General features: G+C 37.7%; 2 protein-coding genes across 2 annotated transcripts; one reads left to right on the forward strand and one right to left on the reverse strand.

Moving 5' to 3' along the window:
• The first annotated feature begins 194 nt into the window (after positions 1-194).
• On the forward strand, positions 195-2,391 carry LOC134792831 (MOB kinase activator-like 4). Its single transcript, XM_063764230.1, has 4 exons — positions 195-332; positions 408-571; positions 692-901; positions 1,387-2,391. Exons 1-4 carry the CDS (start codon positions 279-281, stop codon positions 1,631-1,633), a joined length of 675 nt encoding a protein of 224 aa, XP_063620300.1. The 5' UTR covers positions 195-278; the 3' UTR covers positions 1,634-2,391.
• Positions 2,392-6,099: 3,708 nt separating this feature from the next.
• LOC134792832 (ribonuclease P protein subunit p25-like protein) lies at positions 6,100-7,228 on the reverse strand. The gene is made up of 4 exons (XM_063764232.1): positions 7,073-7,228; positions 6,809-6,993; positions 6,525-6,644; positions 6,100-6,262 (listed from the first exon to the last, which is right to left on the reverse strand). The coding sequence occupies exons 1-4, from the start codon at positions 7,166-7,168 to the stop codon at positions 6,136-6,138; spliced, it is 528 nt and encodes a 175-aa protein (XP_063620302.1). The 5' UTR covers positions 7,169-7,228; the 3' UTR covers positions 6,100-6,135.
• Positions 7,229-17,143: the final 9,915 nt, after the last annotated feature.

Raw genomic sequence — 17,143 nt, forward strand, 5'->3', positions numbered from 1 at the left:
TCGCACCAATAGCTAGAATTCTTTTCTCCTATTTTTATATAAGGCTGGAGACACACATTACGCAATCAGATATAAAAATTATCTGTGCTCGGTACTCGCCAATGATTGATTTAAAAATAACCTCCCAACCATCGACAACATATTTTTTTTATAAAAAATAAAATATTCTCGCTGGTTCTTTGCTCTCTCTTTCTTTTTATGAGACCGACGGACTCCGTCAAGCTTGTGATATATTGAAACTATTTTATCCGTTTTATTATCAGATTATACTTTAAACCATGGCAGATGGTGTGCAAATATTAAGACGCAACCGTCCTGGATCTAAAGCAAAAGTAAGATTTAAATTTATATTATTTTATTAACGTTGTACGACTATACGATACTATGCACTAACATTTTTCTTACAGGACTTTTGCCGTTGGCCTGATGAACCTTTCGAAGAGATGGATAGCACTTTAGCCGTACAACAATTCATACAGCAAACAATTAGACGAGATCCGGCCAATCTTGAAGCTATTTTGAAAATGCCTGAGGCGCAAGACGAAGGTGTTTGGAAGTATGAACACTTAAGGTGAGAATAAACTTAAGTCTTAAAGCCCTTAGATTACTCATATTAGATCGTAAATAAAGAAACTTATAGTCTGGAGTTAGAACTATATCATACTTTAATTAAAGCCTTTTTATTTTTCAGGCAATTCTGTATGGAACTAAATGGTCTAGCAGTCCGCTTGCAGAGTGAGTGTAAACCAGAAACATGCACACAAATGACTGCCACTGAGCAGTGGATTTTCCTGTGTGCTGCTCATAAGACACCTAAGGAGTGTCCTGCTATTGACTACACAAGACACACCCTGGATGGTGCTGCATGCTTGCTAAACAGCAACAAGTATTTTCCTAGCAGGTAGATTGACTACGTACATAAGGAGCATTTCACGAAATTGTCTACTGCTGCCCTGTACAAAACCCGAATTTTCTGAAGATTGTCACAATCAATGTAAAAATGCTCAGTAAATCATAAACTTGAAATGTAGAAAAAATGTAGGTACATATACAAAATAAAATGTGTTTGTATGGGACAATTTCATGAAATGCTCCTAAAGTATTTTATAGTTCCTTGGTAATAGAGGGGTGTTTTGTCTTTATTGATCTTACTATAACATTGTAGCTTATAAACTTGAAACTTGGCATCCAGTGCCTTTATATTAATGTTTCTAGAAACATAAAGCAAAATATGTAACAAATACACCAAGTTTTTCCCTGACAAAAAGGTTCATGTCAAACACTTATTTTTGCCAGACAAACTGGGTATATTAAGTAACAAAATAATTTGATTTGTTTCATAGATACTCATCCTTCAGTTATTAAAACGGTATTCTTCATTCACAGGGTGAGCATCAAAGAGTCATCGGTGGCGAAATTGGGTTCAGTATGTCGCAGAGTATACCGAATTTTTTCACATGCATATTTCCATCATCGGTCAATTTTTGATGCTTTTGAGAAGGAAACTCATTTGTGCGAAAGGTTTACTTATTTTGTCACAAAGTATTCAATTATTTCTAAAGAAATATTGATTTTGCCAAAACTTGAAGGTGAGGTACCTCTCCCTCAAACTGCTGGAGAATCAGAAGCCTGAGATTCAAAGAAATAATTCACTTGTGTTGTGAATTATTTGTACTCTGGTGATCAGTAAAGTGGAAGTTTAGCCATTAGAGCTATTTATATAGAGAAAAAGATGCATCTTGGCATTTAAAACTATCATTAATGTATTGATATGTTAGTGCAGTGGTTCCTAAACTTGACTGGGACTCGCCATCTCTAACAAAAATGCCAAATTCGGGGCCCACCTTTTGGCCGTTTTAAAAAACGGGGCATAAAATATTAATGGTAACACTCGGAGAGCCCAATTGGTTGGAATGTCATCTTATGTTTCACCCCATTTGGTTCGCCCACCAACAATAGGTCGTGACCCATACATAGTTTGGGATATGCTGCACATTTTACCTAGTTCTGCTAATGTTTCTTTTTTAAACAGCTTGCTACCTTGCTATAATTCAGGCTTGGTTTACACAAAGTTGTAGACCATAGCCTGATGGAATATTGTAATGTTTTTTAGACATTCATAACCACCATAGGCTGTAACAGGTTTATAAATTCTTTGAGTATAGGATAACTTTGAATAATGAGATGTTATATATTCCATTGTAACCAAATAAAGTAGAATCTCTTATTCTTTGTAAGTGTGTCATAAAATATGTATAACCCATATAGATATGAGAATGATTATCTTTATAACAACTAGTGTGCACTCTAGCAGATTGTAAAGTATTTCATAACATTTCAAACAAATGGAGCACCCAGCCTAGTAACTTTGGACTTTATGAAGAGGCAGTTTGCAACAAATACAAAAATGTATTAGCATGTTAGTAGTAGTTTTAATTTGTATAGTAATACTATTTTACTTTTTAGCACAGAATAGAAGTTATTTCGTCTTGATGACCTACCCATTCTTGGGCCCACACACTAACTAAACATTTATTTTATTTTTTTTATTTTATTGATAAAAATGTTTACATGACATTACAGTTAAACCAATGCGTCACGAAACTTAGACTAAAAACAATAACAATAAGTACTTATAAAAGCAACAATTATTTTAACAACAACAATAATAGCACATTACATTTGACAAATTATATTGGAACAGTTGAGCACCTAGCATCCATCGCCTCACAGAATCTCAAGCATTCTCTATACACTGCCGTCCATCGCCAAGCAAATAGGTCGCACTCAGGTGTCGATGCCAGGAGCGCATTGAGTAGTGAGAGGGCGCGGGGCAGCGGCGAGTTCCTGCGCGATACGGTGCGCGCCGGCGGCACGGCCAATAGGTCGCGTTGTCGTGGTCTGAGGGCCATCCTCGGGACGTCCGGAACAAACAGACGCACGAGACCAGAGACAACTTCGGGACAGTCCGACTCACCACGCAAGGCTCGGCATGCCGTGACTAAAAGTTGGTGATTCCGTCTGACCTCCAAGGAGTTGTACCCGAGGGAGCCGAGAAGATACTTTGTCGGGTACAGGTACGGATAGAATCCGAATATTTTTTTATAAAGGAACCTTAGAAACGCTTTCTGAACTTTCTCAAGCAGCAAAGCATACGTCGATTCGTAGGGGTTCCATATGATCGACGAAGTCTCTAGCTTACTCCTTACTAGACCATTGTAAACCATTTTTATGGCCACCGGGTCATGAAAATCACGGAGGTTTCGGATTACGAAACCCAGCCTTTGAAAGGAACTCTTGGCAAGAGAAAAAATATGTTCGTGAAACGTCAGCCGTGCGTCGAACACTACGCCCAGATCCTTGACGGCAAAGACACGATTTATCGGCTCCGAACCTAGTGTATAATGCTCATGTATAGCGGAACGAGATCGGCTAAATGTACACACAGAACACTTGACTGGGTTAAAATGAAGTTTATTCTGCATACTCCACCGAAACACCAAGTCGATGTCCTCTTGTAACGTCTCACAATCAGTTCTTTGCTCTATCCTGTATACTAGCTTTAAATCATCAGCATACAAGAGACATTGAGCCGCCCGAAGAACCGATTTGAGATCGTTAATCATCATACCGAAAAACAAGGGCCCCAAGATGGAGCCTTGACTGACGCCAGACCGGGTATGGTAAGGAGTCGAGACAAAACAACCATGTCGGACGAATTGCTGCCGATCGCGCAGATAGTTAGCAAAAAAGGTTAGTAACTTGGGAGAGAAACCAATTTCATCAAGTTTCCTAAGCAGAACATCGTTATCCACGCGATCGAAAGCCTTCGAAAAATCGAAATAGATGACATCCACCTGAGTACCTCTGTCAAGATGTTGAGAAAGGTTGTCAGTTAGTATCAACAGATTCGTGTTGACCGAACGACTAGGCCGAAAGCCATGCTGCGCGTCACACAAAAAGGGCCGAACCTGTGAAGATAGAGTCCGGTGAAGTATGGACTCAAACAGCTTGCCTAGGGTGGGAAGAACGGCTATGGGTCTGTAATTCTCAACGACGGAAGTGTCACTCGCCTTCGGGATCGGCCTCACTCTAGACACCTTCCAACATCGAGGATATGACCCAGAAGAGAGCGCCAGGTTAAAAATATATAGTATCGGAATCTTTAGAAACTCCGCACAACCCTTTACAATATACGCTGGTAGGTTATCAGGTCCAACGGAGCTATTGGCCTTTAGGCGTTTTATCCCCGCTTCAACTTCCTGCAACGTTATTGATTTGATATCAATGCAGTTGGCGTTAGGTTTCCGATCGGCATTTTCTAACAAGTTTGGATCGAGAAGCGGAATGTCAGGTAGAAAAACGTCTGAGAAATAGTTAGCGAACGCGCTCGCTACCTCCTTACCAACAAATTCTTCGTCTTTAGACTTAACTCGGGAAACAAAACCACCATTTGTCTTGAGACTGCCTACGTGCTGCCAGAAAGCGCGAGGATTGACTTTAAGAGTACTTTGGATACGCCCTATGTAGCTATCATAAGCAACCGCTAGCAGCTCTTTTACCTTTGACCTTAATGTTGCAAACTTTTTGTAGACGTCTTTATCCCGTGTAGCCTTCCATTCCCGGTGCAGTTTATTTTTTTGTTTTATTTCGCTAATCAGGTCAGCCGTGAACCACACAGGATATCGTCTACTTGGACCGGGCGGTCGTTTTCGTTTAGGTACACAGAGGTCAAAGATATCGTATAGCATATTGTAAAACGTGTCTACAGCGATGTCGACCTCGCCAGCACTGAGAACTTTCTGCCAACTTATTTCGGACACTAATTTATACATTAGCTCAAAATTACTCTTCGTAAAGTTCCAGTCCCGACGCATATCCACATTGCTAGGATCTAGACGTTCCGCAGCTGGTCGATGCACACAGCTTCCGGGCACCGAAATCTCCAATGGAGGGTGGTACGTATCAGATCTCGGGACCAACCCCTCGCCCGCCATCTTTGAGACCGTAGCACCAGTGATGCGCTCCGGCACCAACACAACGTCTAGCTTACTTCCATGTACATTCGTCACTTCGTTCATCTCATTCATACCGCAAACAGATAAGAGATAACCATAATAACTAAGGACACTCTGGGACGCATATACCGGGTTCAGGTTTAAGTCGCCAAGCACAAGCACTACACCTCCAAGAGTGTCAATCACAGATTCCACTTTTTCAAACCACCGCATATAAGTTTCTTCTGGGGCACTTGGAGGGATGTACACAACGCAAACATAAAACACCACTTCACCCGACACAAATGTGACCCACAAGTCCTCGCAGTTCGGCGTCTCTAGATCCGCACGACGCCGGAGCTCGATGCCAGGTCGCGCCGCAAGGAGCACACCGCCGCCACGCGCGCCTGTAGCGCGGTCCCGACGCAGTACGCTCCACTCGCCGCACACCAACTCAGCATCGTTAACGGCATCGGTAAGCCATGACTCCGTTAGCGCGATGACGTCACAATCAAGAGCTAGCAGGTTTTGCCTAAAGTAGTGAAGTCTCGTGTTCAGGCCCCTGACATTTTGGTATACTATGTCTAACACGATTAATGTCATCATGAATATTATATAGTTTGAGATTATTATGACACATGTGGTCACATTTAGCAGACCTGACCCTTTCTGCACTGCATTATTTAATATAAAGGAAATTTCTGTAAATTAAACAAGTAAACTCTTGGAACAGAAAGGGTTAAAATAAGATGTTCGTAATAGGTATTACATAATTCTTATTATTAACCTATTTATACTTATTCTTTTTAAAATTACCTTGTAACCACTTTATCATAAACTCTAATAAAATTGTAGTATTTTATACGTTTTTTTTATTGTTCCTGTAATCAAATTAAAAATCATATTCCTGATGAAGGATAATAAAGAGGTAATATTTTATGGCCTTATAATTAGTTCCACAGTTGTTTGATTGATATGGATAGCTGTAGATTTGGATTCTCTGGTAATAAAATGAACTGAAACCTGGTGTAAAAATTAAACCAAGCTAAATTTCGGTACATAATCTGAAATAAAATCATGAATGTATGAGGTAAACATCAATTTATTGCAGGTTATACAAGTAGTTGATAAATAGATGTTAGCTTGTATTTGTTTGATTTTTCTTATGTTTGAAAGGTTTTTTCGATTTGTATGACTGATGCTGCTTTTGGCTGTTGTTAGCTGGCTCTTTTTGCCAGAATTTCTTTCCTTGCAATGACTGGTATCTATAAAGAATAAAAAGATTTTATTAACATGCAATGCAAGAATGGGTCCAATCAACTATTTTATGCTCAGTGATATTCTAGACATTCTAGTCTACACAATTGGACTAGCTAGACCAACTTACTATGAACAATTCATCATATGTAATTAGTTATCTGACATGGAAAAGATATACACGAAAAATATTTTAAGCTAATTAAATTAGTTAAACAAAATCATAGAAATTGATAACTAGATTCTTAGTGAATTAAAAATTATACAAACCCAATTTGACTACTATCTGGGAGCATTTCAACTGAAAGTAAAATATGGATAACAGGTATTTGCCGTTTAACCACTATTGTTTCCAATCCATCCACCTTTGGCTCCCAAAACTCTTCAACACTGTAAACAAAAGCAATAGAATTTATAAATACCTTGTATTTTGGCTAGAATAACTTTAAAAAAACAACCTTGAAATAAAGTTTTTCCATATGTTGAAATCACTACTTTACTATCTTCTTTAACCTTTCTAAATTGACGGTACTTATAACATTAATTAAACATACTTTTTGTAAGCGAGTTTTGTGACCTGGTGTTCGATTGAAAATTGTCTCTTTAAAATTTCCGCGCAAGATATAGCTTTGGGTATGCCGACTCCGGTCCCAGTCCACACCACGGCTGTCGCAGCTTTATCCTCTAAAATACCTGACGCGTGTGATAATAGATTTGCCATTTTACTTCCGCCTTTTACCTAAAACAAATATTTTTTTTTAATTCTTGGAAAACAATAAACATAAGTACTAACATTCTAACCCACAAATACAACTTACTTGCATCCATAGAAAGTTGTCCGGTAAATCTTTTATAGGTATTTTATCTCGCTGAAGTTCCTCTTCGACATTTTTCCCCTTAAAATAATTTTCCATTCTAACTCAATGATTAGTAAATTAACAATAAAATCTGATGATTTTATTTCCTGATGGATGTTTACATTTAAATAAATTCACATATATTTCATTTCATTTGTCAAGTTGACATTGACAGCAAGACGCACATGGCTATGTTGCTAGGAGATAAAATACATTTTCAGTTTTGTGACCAAACCAAAACGCACACACTATCGCACCGCACCACGACCTTGGTGCGTCGCACCAATAAATGAGAGCGAAAAACAGATATCTCTTTCTCTCTCTCACTTATGTGTGCGACGCACCAAGGTCGCGGTGCGGTGCGATAGTGTGTTACCACTTAAAGCTGTAACAGACTACCGCACCGGCGAACGTACCTATCGATAATTTGATCGATAACTATCGATACCCACTAGTGTGTGGTGGTCACCGTACGTGCGTTAAGGACGCAGCTATAAGTTAGAGCGAGAAAGAGATATTTTGACGTCACCAAGGTCGCGGTGCGGTGCGGTCGTCTATTAGGGCTTTTATAGTGCGTCAAGCAAATCTTGTCAGTAGCAATGTAAAGCAAACTAAGGTAGGGCAACACTCAAAGAGTAGTATTGCGCTAAAGCCCCCTCCAGACTATGTGCGTGAATCGCGGCGCGACGTCGCGGAGCGAACATATCGCGAAGTTGACGTATGACTCCACACTCGCACACTTCACGGCGATTTCGCAATTTGGTTTGCGGCAAGATGGCGGAAAATCATCAGCTGATCGAGTTTAACTGTTAGTTATCTATGGTAGAGTCTGGCTACTGAAATTTTACACAAATGTTTGGCGGGAAATTCAAAAAATCTTGGGCTGGTCACACTTTGTGTAGTAGGAATTATAGTTTTGATACTAGAAAATATTTTTAATTTTCTGTGCACACTAAGGTACCTAAGGATATAAGTTAAATATACGTTGACGTGCACTCAAAGTCAGCTCACATAATTTCTACCACTATGAAAAGTATACAGTAGGGTGATTCACTTTACTAAGGAAAAAAAAATATCTTAGTTTTTCCTTGCTCCACAAGTTTTATTTTGTTCGTTTGATCGAAAAACGTATGTGCACCAAAAATCAGCCTATTCTAACAACGCTTAGTGGTCGCTATGATTTGCAAGTAAATTTTATTTTACGAAGTATGGCAAGTTGACCGTGTAGCTATCATTGTCAGTAGCGGTGGACAAGAAAAGCTTTTGGCGGTACCAGCCATCAAAAGGGGTACCGGATGTGAACAAGCGACCGCATGCTTACAGACCCTCGACGACTGGCAGTTGAGAGCTCAGGTGCGTGGACTCTGCTTTGACACAACTGCTTCGAACACTGGGTTGAACTTGGGTGCATGTACTTTGATTGAGGAAGCTCTAGACAAAGAACTAGTTTGGATTGCTTGTCGACACCATGTTCTCGAAATAATTCTTTCTGAATATGCTAAATGCTAAGTATCAAAATATTTATAGAGCACCAACCTCCGAATTTGTTTACATTTGTTTAGGAGTTGTAAACATTGCAGTTTTTCGTTATACAACGCTACACCTCGACTTCGCACATTGTCGTAATTCTTTACCAGCTTAAATAATAGTTTGCGAACCTCACTCAGTATAGACCACTGAAATATGAAACCTATGGAAGTGAAACGTCAACGAATAATGCGTGCCACTGTGACGTCATCTTAGAACTAAACATGGCGGTTTTAGTGCTGCCCAGAAGATTTTTACTGTTACTAGGTTTTATCGATACATCGATACCTTTTTAACGTTCTCGGCTCATTTTATTTAAAATACTAAGTATGTATTATTTGTGGAGTTTATGTTTTAATAGGAAGTAAGTAAATAAATAAAAATTCTTTATTAGTATATTGTTATGTGAAAAGATACTTTGATTTAGTAAGATGTGTGGAGTCTAGGACAATTTCGTGCTTCAAATTTGACAGGTAAACGAGATGACGCTGTACTACTCAATACATATTGCGATTTTTGCGGTAACACTGATTTTCAAAAGTTGACGTTTGACAACTTAGTGACCGCAAAACACATGGCGCAGTACAGCGCCATCTGTTTTGGATGTCAGAATAAGTGTACGTGTTTTTCTTGGACTTTACCTCTCTATTACAATCAATTTTGTTGTGTTGCTAACCCTGAAGTCTGTAACACACTACCGCACTGCACCTCGACCTTGGTGCGCCGTATCTATAAGTGAGAGCGATACAAAATTCAAGCTTATTAAGCGACGGGTGAAAAAAAACAAAACACCTTCAGAACATTTTTTTATTACAAAAATAAGGAATGACTTCCGCTCTTCAACTTCTTCAACATTTATTCAGCAAATAGGCCACAAGGGCATTTTTATACGTCAAAATAATAACAATACATTAACCATTTTATAAATTACAACTATATGTATATGGTCTCTTAATGTCGAATTATATAAAAAAACTATAATAATGATATAAAAAAGCCCGCAGGGCAGCTTGTGGAGTAACGACCCCACGGACCCGAGTGCTCCCGAGCAAGGCCTGTTCACTTCCTAAGAAAGTTATGTCCCCAAATAATTGCGCATGTGTGCGCCTTAATCTTCTATGTGTGCGTTGGCCTCCGGGAAAAAGTTGCGAGTAATAAAAATAAAAACATTTTTCTACAGCAACATTGCTCCCAACTCTGATTTAAATTATCACGAATTTTATACAATATTAATCATAAAACGGGACTTAAAACGCTTAAAACTTAATTACATGTGATTAAGTTTTATAATGAATATTTGCTTCCAACTGTCTTTATCAATGTTCATAAAATATATGGAGGGTAGGTACGTCTACCCACCATAATAAAAAATATATTTGTCAATGACTCTGTCCAACTGCTGTGGTTAAAGTTCATAACGAAAATTTTATTTATTAACTCTTTAAATAATACATACAACGTGTACCGCTACGTACCACTTAAGACTGTAAGTCTGTACCTACATGGATTACAGCAATGCACATAGAAAATGTGCTAAATGCGGAGCAACGGCTGTTGAAGCAGCCAGAGTGAAATTTACAACTTTAGTGGGTTCAGAAGGAACCGAGTCATAACGCATCTGGAAAGCGTATTAATTAACCGTGAAGAAATGTATGAATACAAGTTGGAAATCTGTGTAAAATGCCGTATGTAAAGTGTAGTGTATCTGTGTGTAAAGTGTAATAGGTAGGCATGCCTAATGTTATTTGTATAAAAGGTACTGAAAACTTTGTGAATGCGCTTTATTAATGTCTATTTTTTTATTAAGTTGCCAGTTGCCAGTTTTCAGTGTATATTTTTATATGTAAAACATTTTTTAATAAATAATATATATAATGTTATAAACATAAACATGCCTTTTATTTAATACAATTGATAATACCACAAACAAAGGGTAATATTTGCATCTTGCATATATTTCGTGATATGAAGATAACAAATATGTTTATCAACAGAATTACTACCTACCAATACCCGCCAGGCTAAACCGGTTGTCAACTTTAGTTCCATTGGTACACAAAGACGGCGCCACTAGTATAAACGTATAAACGGTTGGGGACATTTTTTTGTATGGAGTTACCGTTCTTCTCCTAGTGAGTATTATATTCTTTGCTCCCGAGAGTCGGTCAGGGTCTCCATCTCCAGCTCTTTCTTTTTATGTTCATTTCTTGGTAAGCTATAAAAATGATTTAATTATTAAATTAAGATAATTTAGTTGGTTTGAAGCGGGGTAGCATGATAAAATAAGAAAATATAAATAGGCAATCATAATATATCGATATCAAAGTCGATAAATAAAGTACAACCCTAGCTGAAATGTTTACATTATTTAAGCGTAAAAATATAGTTAAATAAATCCAATCACTTCATGATCTATAACTGCACAGAAGAACCTTGCTATTTATAATGTGAAACATCCTTAAATTTCCCAGGAACATTAACAATAACCAATATTTTTCATGTAAATTATAGCGTACCTGTGTATGGTTAAAGATGGCTGATTTGGTGGTTTTCTTATGCCGCACCCTAATACACTACACACTGGCATATTCGCGACGTAATTATTCACATTTGGCTTCAATTATTTTCAATCACAAGCAAAATATTGAAAGATAATTAATAATTTTAATTTTCACCACGACTTTTTGACAGGACAAGTACCTGCTGAACTGACAGACAATGACATTTGCGTGACTAAACATGGCGGATTTTCGGCCGCATTAGGTATTTACGTATTTTCATGGAACACTTTATGTCCGTACTGAAATACTGTCACCTTTTTTTGCTATGGGTTACAGTGCTGAGTAAAAACGAGATAGATATATATTTATGTGTGTGCCGTCAAAATGGGTGCTATTTCTATAAGCAATTGTACGTATAGAACAATATGTCTTGTCCCTATTATATAGGTCTATGGTATAGACATTATTAATATTATTTAAAATAAAACCATTATAAACCGCAAACAATTTGAATGAATGACATAAATTGACAACTGACTTTTAGCTTTTTTTTTAATCATAGACAATTGGTGATACAACAACGAAATATTTGTCAACAATTTTTGGCTAGCCAGACTCTAATTAATATTTATCTTGCCACAGAAGAGCCAAAATAGTGTGTAATGTGGAGTCTTGCAAGTTCGCGCTTCGCGTCTCCTTTGACGCGGGCCGAAATACCGACAAAAAACGGATTACAAGGCGCGAAGGCGTGAACAATCTGCGAAATCGACGCCACACTCGCGTTCGCGGCTTCGCCCGCAATTCACGTGCATAGTCTGGAGGGGGCTTAAGAAAAGCAGCAATGTACAATGTACATCGAACCAAAACTTTTTTTTCCGCTGAGCGCGCCCGTCAATTCAAATTTTCACTCGCGGATTCTCTATTGAAAATGTTTGAAATTGTTATTAATAGGTATGGACGGACAATTTAAAAGCCGTGTGTGATGTTGATAAAAATGATTAACTAATTTGAAGATCTCAAAATAAAAATAGAAGTGGACTATGCCGTTAAACAAGAATGTATGAATATAATCATTGCTTCAGCAGGTAGATGTCCTACTGGGTTTTAATATTTTATTAGATTTGTCAGTTGGCACTGTAGGCATTGTAGGCATCTTAGCTTTGATTAAGCACAATCTTATTTAATATATTGGTATTTAATGGTGACACAGCAGAAATATCTCTTGAAATAGAATCGATTCAGAATGTAAACAAAGATGATGGCTGTCATTCGCGATCCACATTCCACAGATAAAACACAGATGACACGCGATTTTCGAATTATTCGAACACAGTGTTGCCAAAGTGTTGCTAACCCGCGATTTTTCAAATTTGCCGCCGTTTGCTACTGACAACATTTGCTTGACCCAGTATATGTGTCTAATAAATAATCTTGCAGATGGCGCAAGTAGCCTTCCAATGTGGGGGTAGGTACTTCTGCAGAGAGCCTACCGCTAACATCGAAAAATCGAAAATGGTAATGCCTTTCTATCGCTCTTGCATATAAGAGCGACCGAGAAGCAGATTAGTTCATGTTACGTTTTATTCTCTAGAGTGGCAAAAATTTTGAGTTGTTATTTCTCACGTTGGCTGGTAGGATCGATTTTTAAGTGATGATTTTCAATTAAACAACTGTACCGATATTCGAAACCTAAGAATAATATTGAGAGTGGCAACACCGTTTGTAGGTCGCATTGTCCTTTTCTAGCATATACGTCTCTCTCTCTCACACACTAACACCACAGCAGTTTTGCTTAAGACAGTTACACAAGGCAAATTTTAAAGTCATTGGCTTGCTGTTTTTCCATCTGGAAGGTCGTGAAGCTAAACTGCTGGTGAGTTTTTGAATTTGTACCCCAGTTTAGCTGACTATATTGAAAAACAGTTTCTAACGGCTTTTGCCGTTCGAAATAAATATTTAAATTTAGTTGTCCGATATACTATCTAGCAAATAAAAACGATCCGGAATAGTGATGTGCAAGTGTTTTCAAAGGCTGCCTGCGCGCACCGTGGCTATGCCAATGAAAATACTAAAACACATAATATGTTAGAAAACACATCGAGGTGGTAAAGCGTGCACGTGTCACCATTATAATTTAATTTTATACCTACATTAAGTCTCTTCCGAGTCTTGTTAGTTTAAATCTTTGTGTGTGTATAATAAAATAACGGTTGAAATTATAATACTTAAATGGTGATGTGTGGAGGCATACCCTTCAGTTTTCAAGTGATTTGTGTTTTCGAATACGAAAGGATCGGATAGTTAATACGTGTTAAGTAGAACCTATGTATTAAGGTAGAAGTTTATAGACGTGTAGGTTTTATCTGCCCAAGTATCTATCAGCAATTTGTCTTTTTATCCCGTTCCGGGTTAATATAATATTGCAAAATAATTTTTTTGATAATTAAATTGCTGATAAATAAGTGTACCCGCTTAGGAGTCGACGAAGCGCCGCCTTCGCGGGGCTTCTATTTCCACTCTGAGGGACACAAGGTAACGAACAAACCTACATCGCATACATTGCATTTATTTTTGTAGAAAGTGAGTACTTCGGCAGTACATAAACTTAAATCTGACTAGAATATGTGCTTGTGTTATTTTGGCATAGAGAGAGAGATTAGCATGGCTCTGCGCAAGAATGACATGCGAAATCGTGAAGTATTTCACTCTTGATCTACCAACTTATATCTCTCCAACTAGATATTTAATTTTGAAAAAAAAAAAGGCTAAAATGTAGGTAGGTTAAAATGTAGGTACCTACCTAAATAAATAACATAGCAGGTACTTACAGCTTAAAAGGTTAAGGAAAAGAACTCTTGCATGTAGTTGCTATATGTGCTTGTGTTACTTTGGATTTGAATAACTTGATTATTAATTCTTTACGTAACTACATACAAGAGGGTCAATTCTTAAGCCTACCTACCTACGATACGGGAAACTTTAGATTGATTCATTGACGAAGACGCATGGTTTGGTTCATATTGTCAAATTATATTAGTTAACTGAAGAGTTAAAGTTTAGTTTTGGCAAATCTGCGCGTCACCGTGAATGACACTTTCTAAAAGTGCCTGTGAAAGCCTGCATAAAGCCTTTCACCTTGTCGATCAAGGAACCCGCAACTAAGGGAATATTACCCATAAACTCAGGGTATTCGATTTGAATGATATTCTTAAATCTACGTCTGTTATGGTTCCACCTGCGTAAGGTGTGCCTAAGAAAATCTTTTATTCGTTCACAAACTAACGTCAAGTTATTTGTGATGAAACCAATATATTATGTACCTATCTAAGGCTGCGCAAGGCTGCCATGTCTCCACCTGCGTAAGGTGTGCCAAAGAATCTTTGATTCATTCACAAACTGAATATTCACATACTATGTAAGCCTGCGCAAGGCATGTCAGACATATTCACAGAAATATAAATGATATGGTCATAACACATGCGAGCAAGTAAGCCACAATCAGAAAAATATTACAAAAATGAATTTGTAAATATCTCCTTTTAGAGAAAGTAAAAAGGGTTCTAACAAAATCAGTCGAAATAGGCAAGGCTTTGTTATTAGTTTTCATTTTTGTTTACCAAACTATTCTAAAAGGGTCCCAAACCCCTATTGGCTAAACCCAAAATTGGGCTAATTAACTGTGGTAAAAGTGAAAACTGCTTTCCCTTTACATTACATTTCTAAAATTATAAGGTATAAAATAACCTAAGATTCCAGGCCTATCTCGACTCATTTTTATTTTAAAGATGAAAAAATCTTTGCACCCTAATATAAAATTGTGGTCTGGAGACGCTTAGCCTCATAACTTGGGCGGCATAGAGAATACTAAGCGATTTAGTCACCTAATTTCGATTATAAGCCCAGGCAGAATATTGATAATTAGAATCAGGAGTGGTCAATCCACCAAGGTCCAGACAATCTGTGGACTCTAATTTAATCAGACTATGTAAGCTCACGACAGTGCTTACGGTTCCATTCTGTAATAAGCTATGTTTACAATATAATTCAAATTATATTACTCATGGTGTGAAACAAACAGCCTGCTCAAGGTGTACAAAGGGTCCGATTAACGGCCCTATGAATATCTAAAAAACCTTTGAAGTCTAGGCCTGCTAAGGCAGACTAGAAATAAATACATATGATCTCAATGTAAGAGCAGCTCACAGTTGCATAAATTATATTTGCCTCGAGAGCACTAGACTTTCAGTTAACATGTTTACGAGTACCTACCTATGTACACGACATGACCAAGGTTACCTACCTATTTAACTATTATATCCCTGACTGCCATGGTATAGGAAAATTATCATGTGCTGGTGGTGCTGCACAAGCATGTTTGAAATAAAATATACAAAACTGGCCTGACGGGCGTTTATCAATTATGTATTTTACACCTTGTGTCTGTATTGTGACCCAGGAAGTTTTAAACCACCTGTATCGTAAGCGCTCCTATGCACGGATTAAGTTTATTTTAAACTACCCATGCCCTAACCTCAAGGGCAAGTGCTTCTATGCACGAACTAGATACTGTTATCACTTAAATCACTTATCATGATTTGTCATAGTTTGATACTACACGCTTAACAAATTTAAGACCGTGGAATGTACCCACTATAAAAAGGTTTTTAAAAACAGTGACTGAATGGTTTGCACGAACGGTTCTAGCACAACTTCTGGGCGGTCTCGTCTAGGGCATGACCCTCTAGTTCTCAATTTATACAAAATTATAACATTGTGATACTGTTCGCTTTGCATAATAAAATAGGGAAACAGGAGCACGCCTTGCGAAAGGCGAACCTATTTTGAAACGCGAACTTTTCAAAAATATATAAATATGTCTTTGATGTGGAACATGTACACCCAAACAAATGCAGTCATTTATTATATGTTAGCAAAACTCTGCCAAAGTGTTAGTCTGTCTGTACAGTGTAACCTGAAGGCATCAATGAATAAAAATCTCTTGAAACATGGTGGATTAATTAATTTACACCCCGTCTGTGTCTTGCTCCTACCAAATCCACAAGTTAAGGACCTCAACCTATCTAGGTACCCTTCTTGCTCGAGACCTGAAAAAATGTTCACAATAATCGCATGCAGTCAAGTGTCGGAAAACCAGGTCCACACACTTAGCGCTACCGTCAATATATATCTAAGAAGTCTGTATACTGCCTTCCAGGAGGCGGGATGTTAATAGACTAGCCTATATCGTAGGCCAGAGATATAGTATACAAAAACACACTGGCCCAAATCCAGTAATATTATAATTTCAGAATATAAAATAATTGACAATTCTGCGTATATTTGATATCAAAAAGTTACAGTTATCCTTAGTTCATAAGGAGGATAAGTATACATAAATATCAAATAAATTCGACAAAGTGTTGACTCTAGCATTGGATGAAATAGGTCCCTCTTAAAGGGCCTCTGCGCTGTTGGCTTTGGGCCCACGGGTGCCCGGCAAAAGGTCGGGGACCCCATGGTTCCGCACAGTTATTGCAAATAATGTAAAATCACTAAATAAACACACAAATCATTTTGGTTAAAACTCATGCGATGAGCTAAGGTTTCGAATTAAGTACCTTATTCTTTATAATTTACACACTGGAAAGAGGAAACTGAATATTCAGAACTATGCAATGTCTATGAATGTTTTACATAAATTAAGCCACTTAAGCGTTCAGAACAGAACCAATCAAGCTTATGTCTACTAGTAGGCACCAAATAAGGTAAACTACTCTTACTGCATATATAGAAATTAATGAGTACAATTAAGGTCACTTGATGATAGCTAAACATGAATATAAGCAGAATGAGCCTGCACCTATACAAATATCATTGATGGATTCTGTGGCATTTCTATATTAACCATTTGAACGCCAAGAGCACCAAAAAGCGTCATTATCATTACTAGTCGTGCCAACATGAGTGATGTTATGGCTTAAGCTCTCAAAGTAACCTTCACAAT

Source organism: Cydia splendana, chromosome 8 (genome assembly GCF_910591565.1).
Source record: "Cydia splendana chromosome 8, ilCydSple1.2, whole genome shotgun sequence".
Classification (NCBI taxonomy): Eukaryota; Metazoa; Arthropoda; class Insecta; order Lepidoptera; family Tortricidae; genus Cydia; species Cydia splendana.